The 15,632-nt window shown below is 50.0% G+C and overlaps 1 protein-coding gene across 1 annotated transcript in view; it reads right to left on the bottom strand.

Moving 5' to 3' along the window:
* DLGAP3 (DLG associated protein 3) overlaps nucleotides 1-15,632 on the bottom strand; it is a 59,067-nt gene that overhangs the window by 35,316 nt on the left and 8,119 nt on the right. The window contains exons 2-3 of the mRNA XM_080657946.1: nucleotides 3,434-3,516; nucleotides 580-1,737 (exon numbers count right to left, since the gene is read on the bottom strand). Of these exons, the coding sequence (XP_080514072.1) occupies nucleotides 580-1,686 (1,107 nt within the window). The 5' untranslated portion in view covers nucleotides 1,687-1,737; nucleotides 3,434-3,516. The remainder of the gene's footprint in view (nucleotides 1-579; nucleotides 1,738-3,433; nucleotides 3,517-15,632) is intronic.

The raw sequence follows: 15,632 nt of genomic DNA on the forward strand, positions 1-15,632 counted from the left end.
CCAGCCTACGAAAACCCAGGGGACAGGCTCCCAGGGCTCTTCCACAGCCTCGTGGGTATCCTACCACAGGCACCCCAAAATGACAAACTCCACAGAGGGACATTCTAGAACTGACCTTCATATTCAAACAATATCTGGACCACCCAGATTTGAGAAAAACGAGGTCTGGAGAAGGCCTGGGGCAGGAGAGCTGCTTTCCAACTGCTGACCTTCAAACTTAAGGGAAGCTACAGCCAGGGAGCACCATGCTGTCCTGTCCACTGCCTACCCTCAACCTCATTCTGCCTCCAACCTTACAAGACAGGCCAGCACAGCTTGTCCAAAACAGCAAGTCAAGGGGAAGCCCTCCTGGCACTGCCACACAACATCAGAATCAAAGGGCCCCTTCATTGTACAAATGGGGAAACCAAGGTCCCAAAAGTGGCTCAGGGTCTTACAGAATGAAGCAGGGCAGAACCTCCCTGCATCTAGACCCTCTATCATGGCAACAGCTGGCTCCCATCCAACCCTTTCCAGAGCTTACTGGGTGACAACACTATGAAGGCTGATGCCCTGTTTCCCACCCCCACCAAGCCTCACCTGCAGGTAATGATAAGTCCTGGTTTTGGCCTTGGCCTCTGGACCCAGGAGCCCCTTGCCTGGCCCGGCCCCTGGGTATCCATCCCGGCCCTGGCTGACCATCATGGTATGCCAGGCATTTCGCTTAACCGATTGTCCATCCAGTGACATGGACATGCCAGTGCAGGCCAGACAGCGGCCTTCCGACCCGCCTGAGCGCCCCTTGAAGCTCAAGTCCCGGTAGGACCCATCTGGAGCCTCCAAGCAGAAGGGACCACCTGGCTCCCCAGGAGGCCGCCCACCCGCTAGGAAGCCGCTATCACTGTCCAAGTTGTCGTCAGAGCTCCACCAGCCCCCGGCCTTGGCCTGGTGACGCCCATCGCCCTTGCGGTCCTTGCTCTTGCTCCTCTTGCCATGCCGGGACTGGTGGTGGTGGTGGTGGTGATGGTGGTGGTGGTGGTGGGAGGTGTGGGGGCCTCCGGAGCCTGGGCCAGGGTAGCTGTCTCCCCCAGAGCCACCTCTTCCATCAGCCTTGGGCCCATTGTAGTCCCGCTTCCCCGGGGCCTCCAGAGAGTGGGACTTGGCAAAGAGCTTCTGCACGGAGTGAACAAGGTGCCGGATGCGGCTGGGGCTCTCGCTGCGGGCCTCTGGGGCAGAGCCAGACCCCGGCCCAGGCCCGGGCCCAGCCCCTGCTGGACCTCGCTGGTAAGGTAGCGTGTGGAAGCCATCTTGCTGAACTGGCAACTGCTTTTCAAACTGGTCCAGGAGTGTAGGAGGCAGGCGGGGGGCACCCTTGCCCTGTGGGTGGCCCACACAGTCTTCACAGGTGTCGAAGGGGCCCTGGCCGGGGTACATCCTGGGGAAGGTGCTGCTACCCCCCGCAACTCCAGTCCCCCCTGGCCCTCCCTCAGGGCCTACTGATGGCCCCTCACTCAGGCTCAGGGGCCCTTCCGGAGAAAGGTGTCCCAGGCCAGCTCTCGGGGCACAGAAGCGGGGCTCGGTGGAGAAGGTCTCCCCGGAGCCCAGCAGGTACGGGGCCCTGGCAGCTGGGCCCACGTCCATATGCTGCTGGTCAGCAAAGCGGGTTGGGCGGGGATGGCTGCCTCGGTCGCCATAGTAACCCCTCATGGCCTCAGCAAGGGCTCTTCATAGTGTTGGGGGCCAGGCCCCAAGAACCTCCTGGGAGACAGGGAGAAAAGGGATTCAGATTGAACAATAGGCCACTTTACCTGAAACTATCTTTTATTAGGATTCTGGTATCCCGTTAGGTAATGCATATCAATTTATGGTGATTAATTGTACTATCTTTCCACAAATGGGCTTAAAGTCCTTAAAAGAATCATGCTAGACAAAGACACTCACAAGGGCACAAAATAATACTGTCATTCATCAAATGCTGCAAATCTGATAAATATTTATTCACAAAAGGAAATGCCTGCAGCCAAATGGCTGTGTATGTTTTTTTTTTTAAATCTCAGGGTTACCAGAAATAAAAGGATACTCACACAGATGTACAAAACATTCAAAGAAACCAGTCATTAAGTGAACTGGCTTTTAACAAGCTGACTTTAGGCAAATTGATCCAGAGACACACCCTCTAACCCATCCCTACCCACTTCCACTGCTGTGAAGAGCCAGGCCCCAGGGTCACAACACCCAGCAGCAATAACCAACGAGAATACAGATCCAAATCTAAAAATCCAGCTTGATTATGCAAGGAAGCCCCTCCCCTTCCTTTCATACCCAGGTCCTTCCATCTGGCTGCAGGTTCATTCTCCCTCTCCCCAAGACTGAGATAGGAAGGAATAACTTAAGATGACTCCTTTTCTCTTCCAGATTTCAAATATTCCCCACTGGAATTTCCCCTTTGGCCTGTTACCCCTACCTGCCACCCCCATTCCACTAAAGGGGAATCATGAAGGGTGGAGAGACCATAAATGGGAGGAACGCTGGCTGTAAAAGGCAGCATCTGGCCGAAACCGGTTTGGCTCAGTGGATAGAGCATCGGCCTGCGGACTGAAGGGTCCCGGGTTCGATTCCGGTCAAGGGCATGTGCCTTGCTTGCGGGCACATCCCCAGTGGGAGGTGTGCAGGAGGCAGCTGATCGATGTTTCTCTCTCATCGATGTTTCTGGCTCTCTGTCCCTCTCCCTTCCTCTGTGGAATATCAATAAAATATATTAAAAAAAAAAAAAAAAGGCAGCATCTGAATCCTAAACTGGGATTGGAACCCAGGAGTTCCGCCTCCCAGGAACAGCGGGCTCGCAGGGCAGGGAGTGATGGAGAGAAAATGTTGAAAGCAGTGCCCCTGGCCCCCATCCCAGGCTTGCCACGGCTACAGGACAGAGAGGTCAGCTCTCAGCAAGAACTGCCTCCAATCAGGACTCCAGAGCTGCCAGGACAGGAGCTATGGCAGGAGGGGGTGACAGCAGGAGGAATGGGGACTGAGATGCTGGCAGACGGCGCCCTCCCTCATCCCAGACCAGGCTCCTGGGCCATCTGCTGACCAGGAGGGGATGACAGCATCAAAGACTCCAGACAACAGCCCCTTCAAGACTCATCCTCCCTTGCTCCCCACCCACCACCTCCTAATATCCATCATGTTTCAGCCTTCCTCCAGATCCTACTCACAGCTCATCTCCTACTATTTCCCAAGCACTTGCTATGTACCAGGTGCTGTGCATAATATTTTCTAATCCCACTGAAATCCTGTGTGTCGCTATTATCCACATCCTGTGAGAAGACTGAGCTCAAAAGGTAAGTCACAAAGCCAGTGAGTGGGTGAGTCACTTTAAATCAAGATTCAAACTCAAGTTAATTCTGATTTGAGAACTTCAATCTAATCCCCATCTCCCAGACTCTCCTACCAGACTCACCATCCTGAGTGTCCCATCCTTGGTGTCAGGATCCCCACCACCAGGCAGAATCCTAACTTCAGAAGGCTCAGGACCTCTGGCTCCTGATGAAAAAGAAAAGGATGGTGAAGAGAGCAAAGGACAGAGAGTCCCCCAGAGTCCTCAGAGAACCAGCCTCTGGCTTTGCCCATTTCCGTTCCCAACCCCCCAAACCAGGACTGATTGTATCCCCCATGATGCAGAGCCTTTGGACCCCTAGGGAAATGCAGTTGGCTTCATTATGCAAATACATGGAAATGAGCTTACAGGTTGGACTACCTCCAATTGCAGGTGTCTTAGTGATCTGTCCATGGTGCTGAGCCATTGCATTTTCATTGCCCTCCAATATGATTCCATTCCACTAAATTTTGTTCAGCAGCTACCATAAACAAGATTCTGAGTGAGAAGTGTATAAAGGTGATGTAAGTGTGATCCCTGTCATCGAGGGGCTTATAGTCTAACAGGGGAACAACCTCTTACATAACAGGGTTATTTTAGGTCGTTGTATTTTCACACAAACTGGTCCCTCCTCCTAGAATTTCCTTTCATCTACCTCCCTACCCCAACCCTTCCTCTTTCCCACTTGCTCATATTAAGCCCCACCTTCCCTCAAAGACTTTCTGTACTCTTATTCTGGGTTATGCCTCTCTATTGGGCTTTTATAACACCCCGGGTTCCCCATGAAAGCAGCTATCATACTACATTGAAATTGTCTGCTTCCGTTTCTGTCTCTCCCCCCCCCCCTCCAACTAGAATGTGGTCTTCTGCAGGGTAGGAACCAAATGCTATTTATCTCTGGATCTCTAGCACCTAACTCAGGGCTTTGCCCAGAGCAGGTCCTTAATAAATATTCACTATGTAGATGAATAAATGACTGTGCTAGAAAGAGGTACCAAGATGCTAGGATAGTTCAGATGAGAGCAAGACCAGATGCAATAGAGGGAAATTGAGGAAGACTTCCCAAAGCAGAGTGTGTTTGAGATGGGAACAAGATGGCTCTCCCAGCTCCAGTCTCAGATGGCTGTGTGTTCCACAGACATAGGTGGGGCAGGAAGACAGAACTCCCAGTGGTGGAAACAACAGGCACAAAGGCACAAAGAGGGGGCCAAGTAAGGAATTCTGAGGGATGGGGTAGGAGGGTTCCAGTAGACATTTAAGGTTTGGCAAATACTTTCAAGAGGTGGGAGAGAGAGTCAGAAAGAAAGACGACTCTAAATTTTGCAACAGCCGTGACTGGAAGACTAATGATGCCATTATTAGACACAGGGATATCAGGGAGAAGAGCTAGCTTTTAGGGCATGATTAATAGTAGTGGAAGAGCCCTGGCTGGTGTTGCTAAGTGGTTAGAGCATCAGCCCAAAGGGTCTCAGGTTCAATTCCCTGGTGAGGTTATGTGCGATCAATGTGTCTCACATCGATGTTTCCCTTTATCTCTCTCTCTCTTTCTCTCTCTCAAAACCAATGGGAAAAATATCCTCGAGTGAGAATTAACACACACACAGAAAAAAGACTGAATTGATACAGATTTAATTACATAGGCTTTCTGCTTTGTATTATGTTTTACAATCACATTCCTCCTGATGCCATCTTATTACTAAACATAATCAATAAGAAGGAAAAACAAAGAGGAGATTAATAATGTGATCCATCACCAAGTCCTCTGGATTTTGCTTCCTAACAATAGATCTGCCCACTTATTTCCATATCCACCAAATCATGGTTAGCTGAGTAGCTAAAACTCACTCTCAACCTCCTTTCCCAGCCTCCCTTGGAACCAGAGGACATATCATTCATGTTTGGCTAATGATATGTATATAAAAATTGAATGAGTCTTTCTAAGGAAGATTTGGCCTTTGTTATAAAAAGGGTAAAGCTTGCTAGTATCATCTTTCCCCCCTTTCTTCTTGGCTTGAATACAACCATGATGCCAGAGCTAGGGCAGCTGTCTTGACAACAGGAGAGAAAAGCCTAGAGAATTGCAGAAATGCTAGTCTTGGAGTCATTGAGCCTGGGAACCAACACAAGCAGTTCCCTTCCTCCAGGCCTAAATGTGGTAAGAAATAAACTCCTCTTTATTTAAATCACTGTTGGCCAGGTTTTCTGTATTTGCAGCAGAAAGCACTGCTAACTAATCCAACTACCTCCGAAACATCACCTCCTGCATAGACGTCTGCAAAAGCTCCTAACTGCTGTCCCTGCTGCTGTTCTTACCCTGATCCAATCCACATGGTCATTTGATAACACAAATCTGATCATGTCACTTCTCTGCTTAAAACTCTTCACTGGCTTATTGATGTTCTTAAGATAAAACACCCTAACCTGTCCAACAAGGCCTGCAGGTCTGGCCCTTCCTACTTTTCCACCTCCTCTCACAACATGCTCCCCCTTACTTCCTCTGCTCCAGCCAGGCCAGTCTTTTGCAGTCCCAGGATCCCTCCCATCATGGGGCCTGTTCCCCCTGTCCAGAAAGCTTTGCCTGCCCACCTCTGCCTTGCTAACTCCTACACACGCTTCAGATCTCAGCCCAGTTGTTGCTTGCTCAGGGAAGCTTTCTCTGGCCTCCCTGACTAGGTCAGATCCCCCTGCTGTTTGCTCTTAAGGCACTCTGGACCTGGATAGCTCTTAAATCATTACCATTTTCAATTTGAGTGATGCAGAGATTGTCTGTCTCTCCCACTAGAATGTGAGCCATGTAAGTGCCGGAATTTCATCCATCTTCTTCACTGCGTCATCCCCAACCACTAGAACAATGCCTGGCATGTGGCAGGTGTTTGTTGAGTGAATGTGAGCCTACCAAGAACATGATCCTCTCACTTAGGACATTTTATTTCATTCCCACAACTATTCCAAGGGAAAGATATTATCCCCCTCCCCAATTTACCGAAGAAGAAACTGAGGCTTGAAAAGGCTAAGGTCACAGAGTTGGTGGCAAAGCCAGTGTGGCCTCTCAACGCCTTAGCTTTTCTCTCACCTGGGATGCCAGCCCAGAGAAGCCAAACGTATTAAACACCATTCTGAAGTAAACACAGTAATGAAAATGAATTCTAAGAAAAGGAAACAAATAAAAAAACCTCCCACATACCACATCTCTAGAGCTAACCAGAGTGTGGTTTAGCCTTTTCCCCTGTGTGGTGAGTACTGAGTTTGTTCCAAGTCCAAGGTCAGATAAGTACAAAGTAAAAGAAGCTCTCTGCAGCCCTGTGTCAACTCTGGGTGCTGGTGTTATGTTTCCCGTTTTACTGCTCCAAGTCCTCTCTCTACAGTCCCAGGACACAGAGCGCGGCCCACATGGTGAACCTCTGGGCCAGGGAAGCAGTCACTTCTGCAATTGCCTGTGGCTGGCTGGTGAGTGGGGAGTGGGGAGTGAAGGCGCCTGGGAGGGTGCCGCATGTGACAAATTCTCTGATGCAGCTTGAATCTATCTGGGAATGGAAGAAGTGGCACACATGCCGTCACCAAGAAATTACCCAATTTAGCACCAACTACACAATCCAGCAATTATTTCCTAAACCGGAACTTGCTGGGGGCTGTCAGGCTGGCGGGGTTGTTGTTACAAATCTCACTGGGAAACCAGCTGTGTAATTCACCAGGAGGCTGTCACTGCCCCAAGCAATTACCTTCCAGAAAAAGAATGGAAAATGAGAGAAGGAAAAGGGTTGCAGAGGAAGGAGTCAGGGCGGTTTCCTCCCCCGGGGGCCGTGCCCAGCCAGATCAGTTGATGTTACTTTCTTGAGACCTAGGTGACTCACGAACTCCCTGGATCAAAGCAGTTATTGGTGTAGACTCTCTGGGTCAAGTCCCTTTCCACTCACTTACTAGCTATGTGTACTTGGGCAGATGATTCAGCTCCCTTAGCCTATTTCCTCATCTGTAAAATGGGGATAGCCAACCAGATGGGAGATGATATTTGCAAACAGTAGCTCCAACAAAGGTTTCATTTCCAAAATATATAAAGAACTCATAAAACTCAACACCAAACAAACAAACAACCCAATCAAAATGTGGGCAGAGGACCTGAAAATACACCTCTCCCAACAAGACATACAAACAGCCAATAGATATATGAAAAGATATTCAATCTTACTGGCAATTAGGGAAATATAAATCAAAACTACACTGAGATACCACCTCACACTTTTTAGAGTGGCCATTATCAACAAAACAAACAATGGCAAGTGTTGGAGAGGTTGTAGAAAAAAGGGAACCCTCATCCAGTGCTGGGGGGAATGGAGACTGGCACAGCCACTATGGAAAGCAGTCTAGGGATTCCTCAAAAAATTGAGAATAAAACTACCACATGACCCAGCAATTCCTCTCCTGGATATATACCCGAAAACCTCAAAATCATGTCTTCGCAAAGATATATGCACCTCTATGTTCACTGCAGCATTATTCGTGGTGGCCAAGACATGGAAGCAACCAAAGGGTCCCAAGATAGAGGACTGGATAAAGAAGATGTGGAACATACGCACAATGGAATACTACTCGGCCATAAAAAAGGATGAAATAGCGCCATTTGCAATAACATGGATGGACCTTGAGAACACTATGCTAAGCAAAATAAGTCAGTCAGAACAAGCTAAGAACCATATGATTTCACTCATATGTGGGATATAAAACTGAAACTTGTGAACACAAACAGCAGTGTGGTGGTTTCCAGAGAGAAGGAGGTGGGGGAAAAGAGGGCCCTAATATATGGTGACAAGACAAGATCTGACTTTGGGTGGTGGGCACATGGTGCAATATACAGATCTTGTAACATAGAAACCCACACCTGAAACCTATATGTTCATGCTGACCAATGTCATCCCAATCAATTTAATAAAAATAAATAAAATGGGGATAATAATAGAGCCATCAGAAAGGTACTAATGATAGTTAACAAGGTAAAGCATATAAATCCCTTAGTACTGTACCATGCTGAATACTCAATAAAGGTAGCAATCATTATTTGTACTTTCATGTTTATGATTTCCATTTGTTTATAGTGTGTCTTCAGGTAGGTCACTTAATCTCTCTTGGGCAGCCATATAAGACCAAAGGTGTGTTTGACAAATGCCAGCATCTTAGTGGTTGATGCAAAGTGATGCCTTGGGCAGAGCTAAAGATTTTAAATATGAGATATTAACTGATTTACTCTCCTTCAGGAAGCTGTCTGGAGAGCTATAAGCTGGACATGATAGTCCAGATGGCAGCAAAGGGGTACAGTTGCTCTCTTGCTGGGGATCAGCCCATCTAGTCCCTTCACACTGGAGCCTATGAGATCATCCCCATACCAGTTCCAACAGAGCAGAACTTACAGCAGGTGAGGCCTGGGACTCATTTGGCTGCTGTAGGCCTGGGCTCCTCTATGCCTGTGGGTGAGCCATGTGTGCCCTTGGGACCCCAAAGTTTCAGGCTTTGCCTATCCATCCCCTTTCCCTGTGTTGGCTTAACCAGAATGGCCAGGATTCTGTTGCAGTTTCTCTGTCCAGTCCTCTTCACCCCACCCCCCACCATCCTAACACAGCTGGAGTGGCTGGGGCTGTATGTCCACTGTGAAAGGGCTAGCTACTGGGGAGCCTTCACACAGAGCCTCTGACCTGCAGCCCACATTCCTGAGCCCATGGATTATCCTCCTCCCCTAGGCCCTCTTCCTCCTGCATCCACTTCTGCCTGAGCCCCCTTGACCATTTCAGCACTGGCTTTGCCCAGCTGCCTTTGGCAGGATCTCTGTAGCTGGGCTGGTGTCCTCACCCCTGGCCTCTCTCAACCCCCCTATCCAGCCCTGTTGCTGTAGACTCCGTATTTCTTGTTCCCAACCCCAGTCCCTACGACCCCAAAGGAAACCTCCTTCTACTCTCACTGCACCCAGAAAATGGAGAAGGAAGGGGAAACAAAATAGGAGGGAGGCCTGGGGTCTTTTTCATCCATCGTTTTACCATATTTAATCAATTCTTTGGTTTAAGGTAAGAATGTCACAGAAAATGGACTTACTGCTCCAAAACACTCAAGACATTTAGGCAGACCCAAATCTAAATCCATCTCCTGAACCCATTGGACAGCGCTCAGACTGTGAATAACCCACACCACCTATAATCTCTTTGAAAATCCCACCTCAGGGGGCTTTGCACTTGATGTTCTCTCTGCTGGAACACTCTGCCCCAGATATTCCCATGGCGGCGTTTGTCTCATCTTCTGGGTCTCAGCACAGAGAGGCCTTCCCTGACCACGCACTAAAGTCGAGCCCCATCCCCCATGTACTCTCTACATCATCTGTTCCGTTGCCTGCATAACACTTATTGCTCTTTAAAATTATTTTCTTTATCTATGACATGTTTATATGATGTCTCCCCATGGCAGAATATAGGCCCCAGGAGGGCAGGAACTATGTCTGCCTCATGCCTGTAGTATATTCTCAGTATCTAAAACAATGCCTGGCATGAACAGGTGCTTAAAAACTACCTACTGCATGAATGAAAGTCTCCACTTGCTGTCTTCATTTACTCTACTCCTGTGCCCAACAGCCCACAGAAAGGACCTCCACTCCTTTTCCTTGCAGGGGTCCTCAAACTTTTTAAACAGGGGGCCAGTACACTGTCCCTCAGACCGTTGGAGGGCCGGACTATAGTTTAAAAAAAAAAACTATGAACAAATTCCTATGTGCACTGCGGGCCCGGGGTGAGTCAGCTGCTAAGCAGGACAGGCAGCGGCACTCGTAGTTTGAGGACCCCTGCGAGGCTTCAGAGAGTCCCTGGCGGATTCCGTATTGGAAATCCAGCCTGGGTTTCTGTTTGCCTGGACTCCTTTTAAGACCTCCCACTCCTTGAGCATGCCAGAGACTGCATAGTAGCCCTGGTGGCCAAAGATGGTGGCATCTGAGAGAACTTGATTTGAAGACCCCACCAACCCCTTCAGCCAGGGCTGGTGGTTCCTCTTACATCTCCAGGGATCTGGAAGGGAAAGCCCAGCAACCTTATTGCTGGGTGTTGGAAAGACAATCATCTGCCTCCAACCATTATATTGCAGCCTACCTGCATGACCATGAACAGTTTGTTTAATCTGTCTAAACCTCAATTTTCACATCTGTAAAATAGGGATAACAATACCTACCTCCTAAGTTTGTGGCAATGAGTAAATAAACTGATCTACCCAAGGCAACCAGCACACATATCTCCATATGTTGACGTCTCCTGACTTTAGCATCCTGGTGCCTTCCTTCATTTGTATGTATTTTATGAGATTTGGGCTGATGCTGCCCTGGCTTCCAGGATGCTGCCAGACCTGAACCTATCAGGACCATCAGAGAAAAACAGGTAAGGTCCAAAGTCAACAGCAAGGTCCGCTGGGCAGCAGCTTCTCATCCAGACTAGGCCATTGGCCTTTCCTACTCTCTGGCCCAAATGTCGGGTTCCCCTGTGGAGTCCAGAGCTTAGAGACTGCCTCCTGGGTTGGCACACTCTCCTACAAGCTCTTTCTGTGACCTGGGACAGAGGCTGCCTACACCAGGGCCTGTCTCCTCCTCCGGGCCTCTCTCATAGAGGAATCAAGCACAGGGATCAGCCTCACAGGACTCTTTGGAGCTAGTGAGTTGGCTGACTGATAGGTTTATGTGGTGGCACCTTCCACCCCTTGGCACTGCCTGATCCTGCTCCAGCCTTCAGTGTACCTTAGCCACAGCTCTCCTCTCTGGATTCTAGGCTGAGCAGTAGCCAGGACCACAATGGGAGAGAGCATGGGGAGAGGAGGCAGCACAGACTGTGAGATCCTTCCATATGACAAGCCTGTCCTCCCAACTTTGCCCTCTGATGTAGTTCGGGTCTTCTCTCTTCTAAAAAAGCTTCCCTACAAGTGCCCTTCCCATCAACCCCAGGGCACAGCAGTTGCTACCTCATCTTGGGTCCCATACTTCAACACAGTCGGGTAAATATTTGCAGGCCATGAGCTCCTGGAAAACTAGTATTCATCTGATCTATCTCTGTATGGATAAGACTGGCATGTAGTAGGTGCTCAATACATTCAGGATCAGTGATTGAGCCATCAGGAAGTAGTACCCCTTAGCTGGGTCATAGGGAGAAGGGGAGAAACAGGAGAAGGCAGGAGGGAAATGACTTCCTGCAGCTAAACCAGAACTCCTCACAGGCAGAGCTGATCCAGTGTGATGTGGGCTCCCTATAGAGCTGGGAGTGTCCTGTCAAGGAAGGCATGGGAGCAGAGGTTGGAGGACCACGCTGGAAGTTGGTATAGGATGGATTCAAGCATTGGGCACATCTCAGACCGGACAACCTCTGAAGTCTAAGGTTCAGAGTGGCTACAACTGAGCAGGCATTATGCTCAATGCTTTAGATGCACTTCTTTCGTGTAGTCCTTGCAAACTATCATTAGATACCATTATTACTCCCACATTATAGATGAGAAAATTGAGGCTTAGAAATGTAAAGAAAATTGCTCAAGGTCACAACAGGTGACAGAAGAGGAATTTAAATCTGGGTCTGAGTAGAGGCCCTGGCACTCTCAGCACTAAGAGACCAAGTCCTGGAGGTCTAAAGTAGTGTATCTCTCTGACCAAATTGGTCTGGTAAGGCCACCAGATGGACCCCCAGGGAGCCCTGACTCATTACTCAGCCTCTGGAAACCTCCACCCCTACCATCCCTCCCTCACACATGGGCATACATATTCCCCAAACTGCTTATTCTCAATCGAACACATGTGTTCATCCAGAGGCCAATTACAAGCCATGCAGAGTTACCCAACACAACTCACATGGTATCTGCCCTCACATATACAGTCATCATCACATAATGCAAACAGTCCCAAGGGGTTCACATGCATGTGCATTTTCATCCAATGGATACTGATGGCTTGTGCACACAGAAACTGCACAGCTACAGAACCTTATGTACATGTCCACATGTTGATACCCATGCAACACATATACATTTTCACTTCACATCACTTAGGCACTCAAATCTCCTCAATATCACACACCAAATCCTCCCCCAACAAGAACTTTATCCATTGTTCCCAGATCCAATACTAGGCCCAGGTGAGCAATGATGCTCCCTCCCTCTGGGGCTAGCCAGGCAGCCCTGAGAGGGGTAGAAGGCTCAGCCTGCCTGTGATGGATGGAATTAATCTACTGAGCTGGAGAAACTAAATAATTAAATCCCTAATCACCCCCCAAGCCAGCCAGGCCAATATAGCTGAGGGAGGGAGGGGGCTCTGAGGCCCAGACCAATATCATAGAGAGGGGGAGGGGCTTGGAAAAAGAAGCACAGACAGAACCCTCCCGGAGGGTTCTTTGGGAGGAGCTCTGACAGGCAGGCAGACAGACAGACAGACACACTTGGTTCTCCAGTGCTGCAGGCTCTCCTTTTCCAGGTGGAAATGGAGCAGTTTGGGATAACAGCCCACGACTACCCACTAATAGAGAGAGGAGGGCTACAGCCCTCCCACCATACCCAGGGCCCAACCTGCCCCTCCACAAAGTCAGTGCTGAGTATGAAGATGCTGGACGGGACACTCAAAGTGACCAGGACTGTGGCCTTCGAAGGCATCTGCCCAAAGTGGAGCTGAGAGTAGGATCAGTCCGGCCCTGGCCCACGCCTGCTCCAATCAAAACAGACTCCTCCGCAGCCTGGCGAAGGTGGCAGGGAAGGACCCTTCCACATAAGTGCACCTGCTTCCCTCAGGAAGTGGGTCCAGCACGTGGCCAATGGGCTGAGGATGGGGTAGAGGCCTGGGCAGGGGGGCTAAGGCAATCAGCCTGGGAACGGGCTCCAGTCCGATTGGCTGAAAAGTGGGTCGTTTTCCTTTTGAAAAATAGTGAGGAAATAGAGAAGTAGGTCGGGCTCTCGTCCCCTCAGCCCCAGGCACCATCCAGAACTTGCCGGGTGGGGAAAGGAGGGGAGGTCTGCACACGCTGAAGCCCCATCTCCCCCAGAACTCTGCTGGCCCCAAGAACGGGAGACCAAGGTCATCATACTCAGGACACCCAAGGACACGCACACTCTGAGGCCAGCACTGGAGCACAAGTCCCACCAGGCCCTGGGGTATTGGGGTAAAAAGGAGACAGGTCGGGCCAAGCTGGAGGGATGGGGGATCCAGCACTCAGGACCCCTGAGGAGCCCCCTCCCATCTTCACGTCTGCCTTGATGTCTCCTCTCCTCTCTTCTCTTCCCTTTCCCCATCGTCCACGTGAACCGAGTCGTTGCCATGACACCGCGGGCAGGTGGGCGGCTCTGGCGGCTGTTTGGTCCCAACCCCCACGCTCAGAGCCCAGGTGGGAGGGGAGCGGCTGCAGCGCCCCCGCCCCTAGTCCAGATGAGAGAGATTGGCAGAAGGCCCCCATACACCTCAGAACCTGCAAGGGGCTCCGGCACTGGCCTCTTGGGAATGAGGCAAAGCAGGCGCAGGCTTAGAGGTCTGGGAAAGGAACTCTCAAAGAGGATCTTAGGTCTTGGCGTCCCCCATCCCCCAGAGGTCAGGGAATGGCAGCGGGAGGGGCTGATCCATAACTCCCATTTCTTCCATTTCTCGTCAACTCTGCTCCCAGCTTTCCCCACGTTCTAAGACTCAATCCCTTCATGCTAGCAGCTGATTGGTCCTGCCTGGGGTCTAAACTCAGTTCTTCATTATGAAACACAGGTTCAATTCTCCAAGCTCTCTTGGGAGAGAGGAAAAGAGCCAAATCTGAGACTCAGAGAGATTCCTTCCCTACCACCAAACTCCTAGGCTGTCCTCTAGAAATTGGGTCCCCTTTCTCTGAGTGTCCCCCATCACATCACAGACTGGGGGGGACCACTCACTCCCTACTAAGCCCATACTTGGCCAAGGCACCCAAGCCATCAGGAAAGAGGAGCAGGAATGGGGCAGGGAGAGGAACAGAGGAGCGAAGGAGGTGGGGGCTAGACTGCAGGTGCTGTCTGAGAATGCTGTCCTGTCTCCCACCACGTCTTGGCCTCAAGAAGTCTGGCCCCTGAAGTCTGGGCCTTGACTTTGAGCACTTTCTCAGGGTCTGCATGCCTCTGCCCGTGTGTCTCTAAGCCTCTGTGGCTCTAACTTCCTAAAACCTTTCCACTGTTCAGGACCCTGCTCCCTACCCCTGTTCCCTAAGTGGGAAGCCCTGTATCATTAACTGAATAGAGCCAGAGGGACCTGGCATGGCAGCCCTCTGCACCTGGCTGGCAGGAGTAAGCATATGTGGGGTGGTGATGACAGGATCCAAAAGGAAGGGAGAACACAGTCACGTATTGGCCCAGCGCCACCGATTCTCTTCGCGGGCTACCAGTGTGATCTACCTAAAATTGGTGTATTCGGTAAGTATGTATTGAGTGCCTACTCTAAGCCAGGAACTCCTCTGGACACAGTGGATACAGTAATACACAAAACAAATGAAGCCACCATTCTCATGAAGTTTATGTTCTAGTGGGAAAAGATGATAAACAAATATATGAAATAATAGAGGTGGTAAGTGCTAAAAAAAAATTTTTTTAAGTGGCATGAGGGGATAGAATGACAAGGGGCTACTGAGATAGACTTTGGCCTCTCAAAAAAGTGATTTCTGAGCAAAAAGCTGAATAAAGTGAGGGAGCAAGTCACGTGGGTATGTGGGGGAAGAGCATTTCCGGCTGAGGGAGAAGCCAGTGCAGTGGCCTCACGTGGGACCACTCAGCATCTTTGTGGAACCAAAAGAAAGGCAGTGTCGGGGCGGCACCTACACCCAGGAAGGTCACCGGGGGCATTTTACACACAGTACTTCCGTCTTTCGGGCCCCACTAAGCACTTTGCATTTCTCCCTTAGTGAGATGGAAAGCCATTGGAAAGGCATTACCTCATCTTACTCTGGCTGCTCTTCAGGAGAAGCTGTGGAGGAGGGGCTGGCAAGGGTGGAAGTAGGGAGACCAGTTGGGACATTTCCTGTCCTGAAACACCTTTTCCTACAGTTGCTCACCTGAAGAACACCTGTTCAACCTTCAAGCCTCAGCTCAAAAACCTCCTCTCCTCTAGATCCTTTACCAAACCCCTGCCTTCCCCACTCCAGAACTGACCAACCCCTCATCTGTCCCCACTGCCCCTGATGAACACATGGCCTCCTACCTTCCTTACTTGGTTCCAGGTATTTCACCTTCTCTACACTGTAAGTTACCCGAGGTCAAGGACCATCCCCAGTGTCCAGCACAGTATGTGGCACATCATAGG

Source organism: Plecotus auritus, assembly GCF_963455305.1.
Source record: "Plecotus auritus genome assembly, chromosome: 2".
Lineage (NCBI taxonomy): Eukaryota > Metazoa > Chordata > Mammalia > Chiroptera > Vespertilionidae > Plecotus > Plecotus auritus.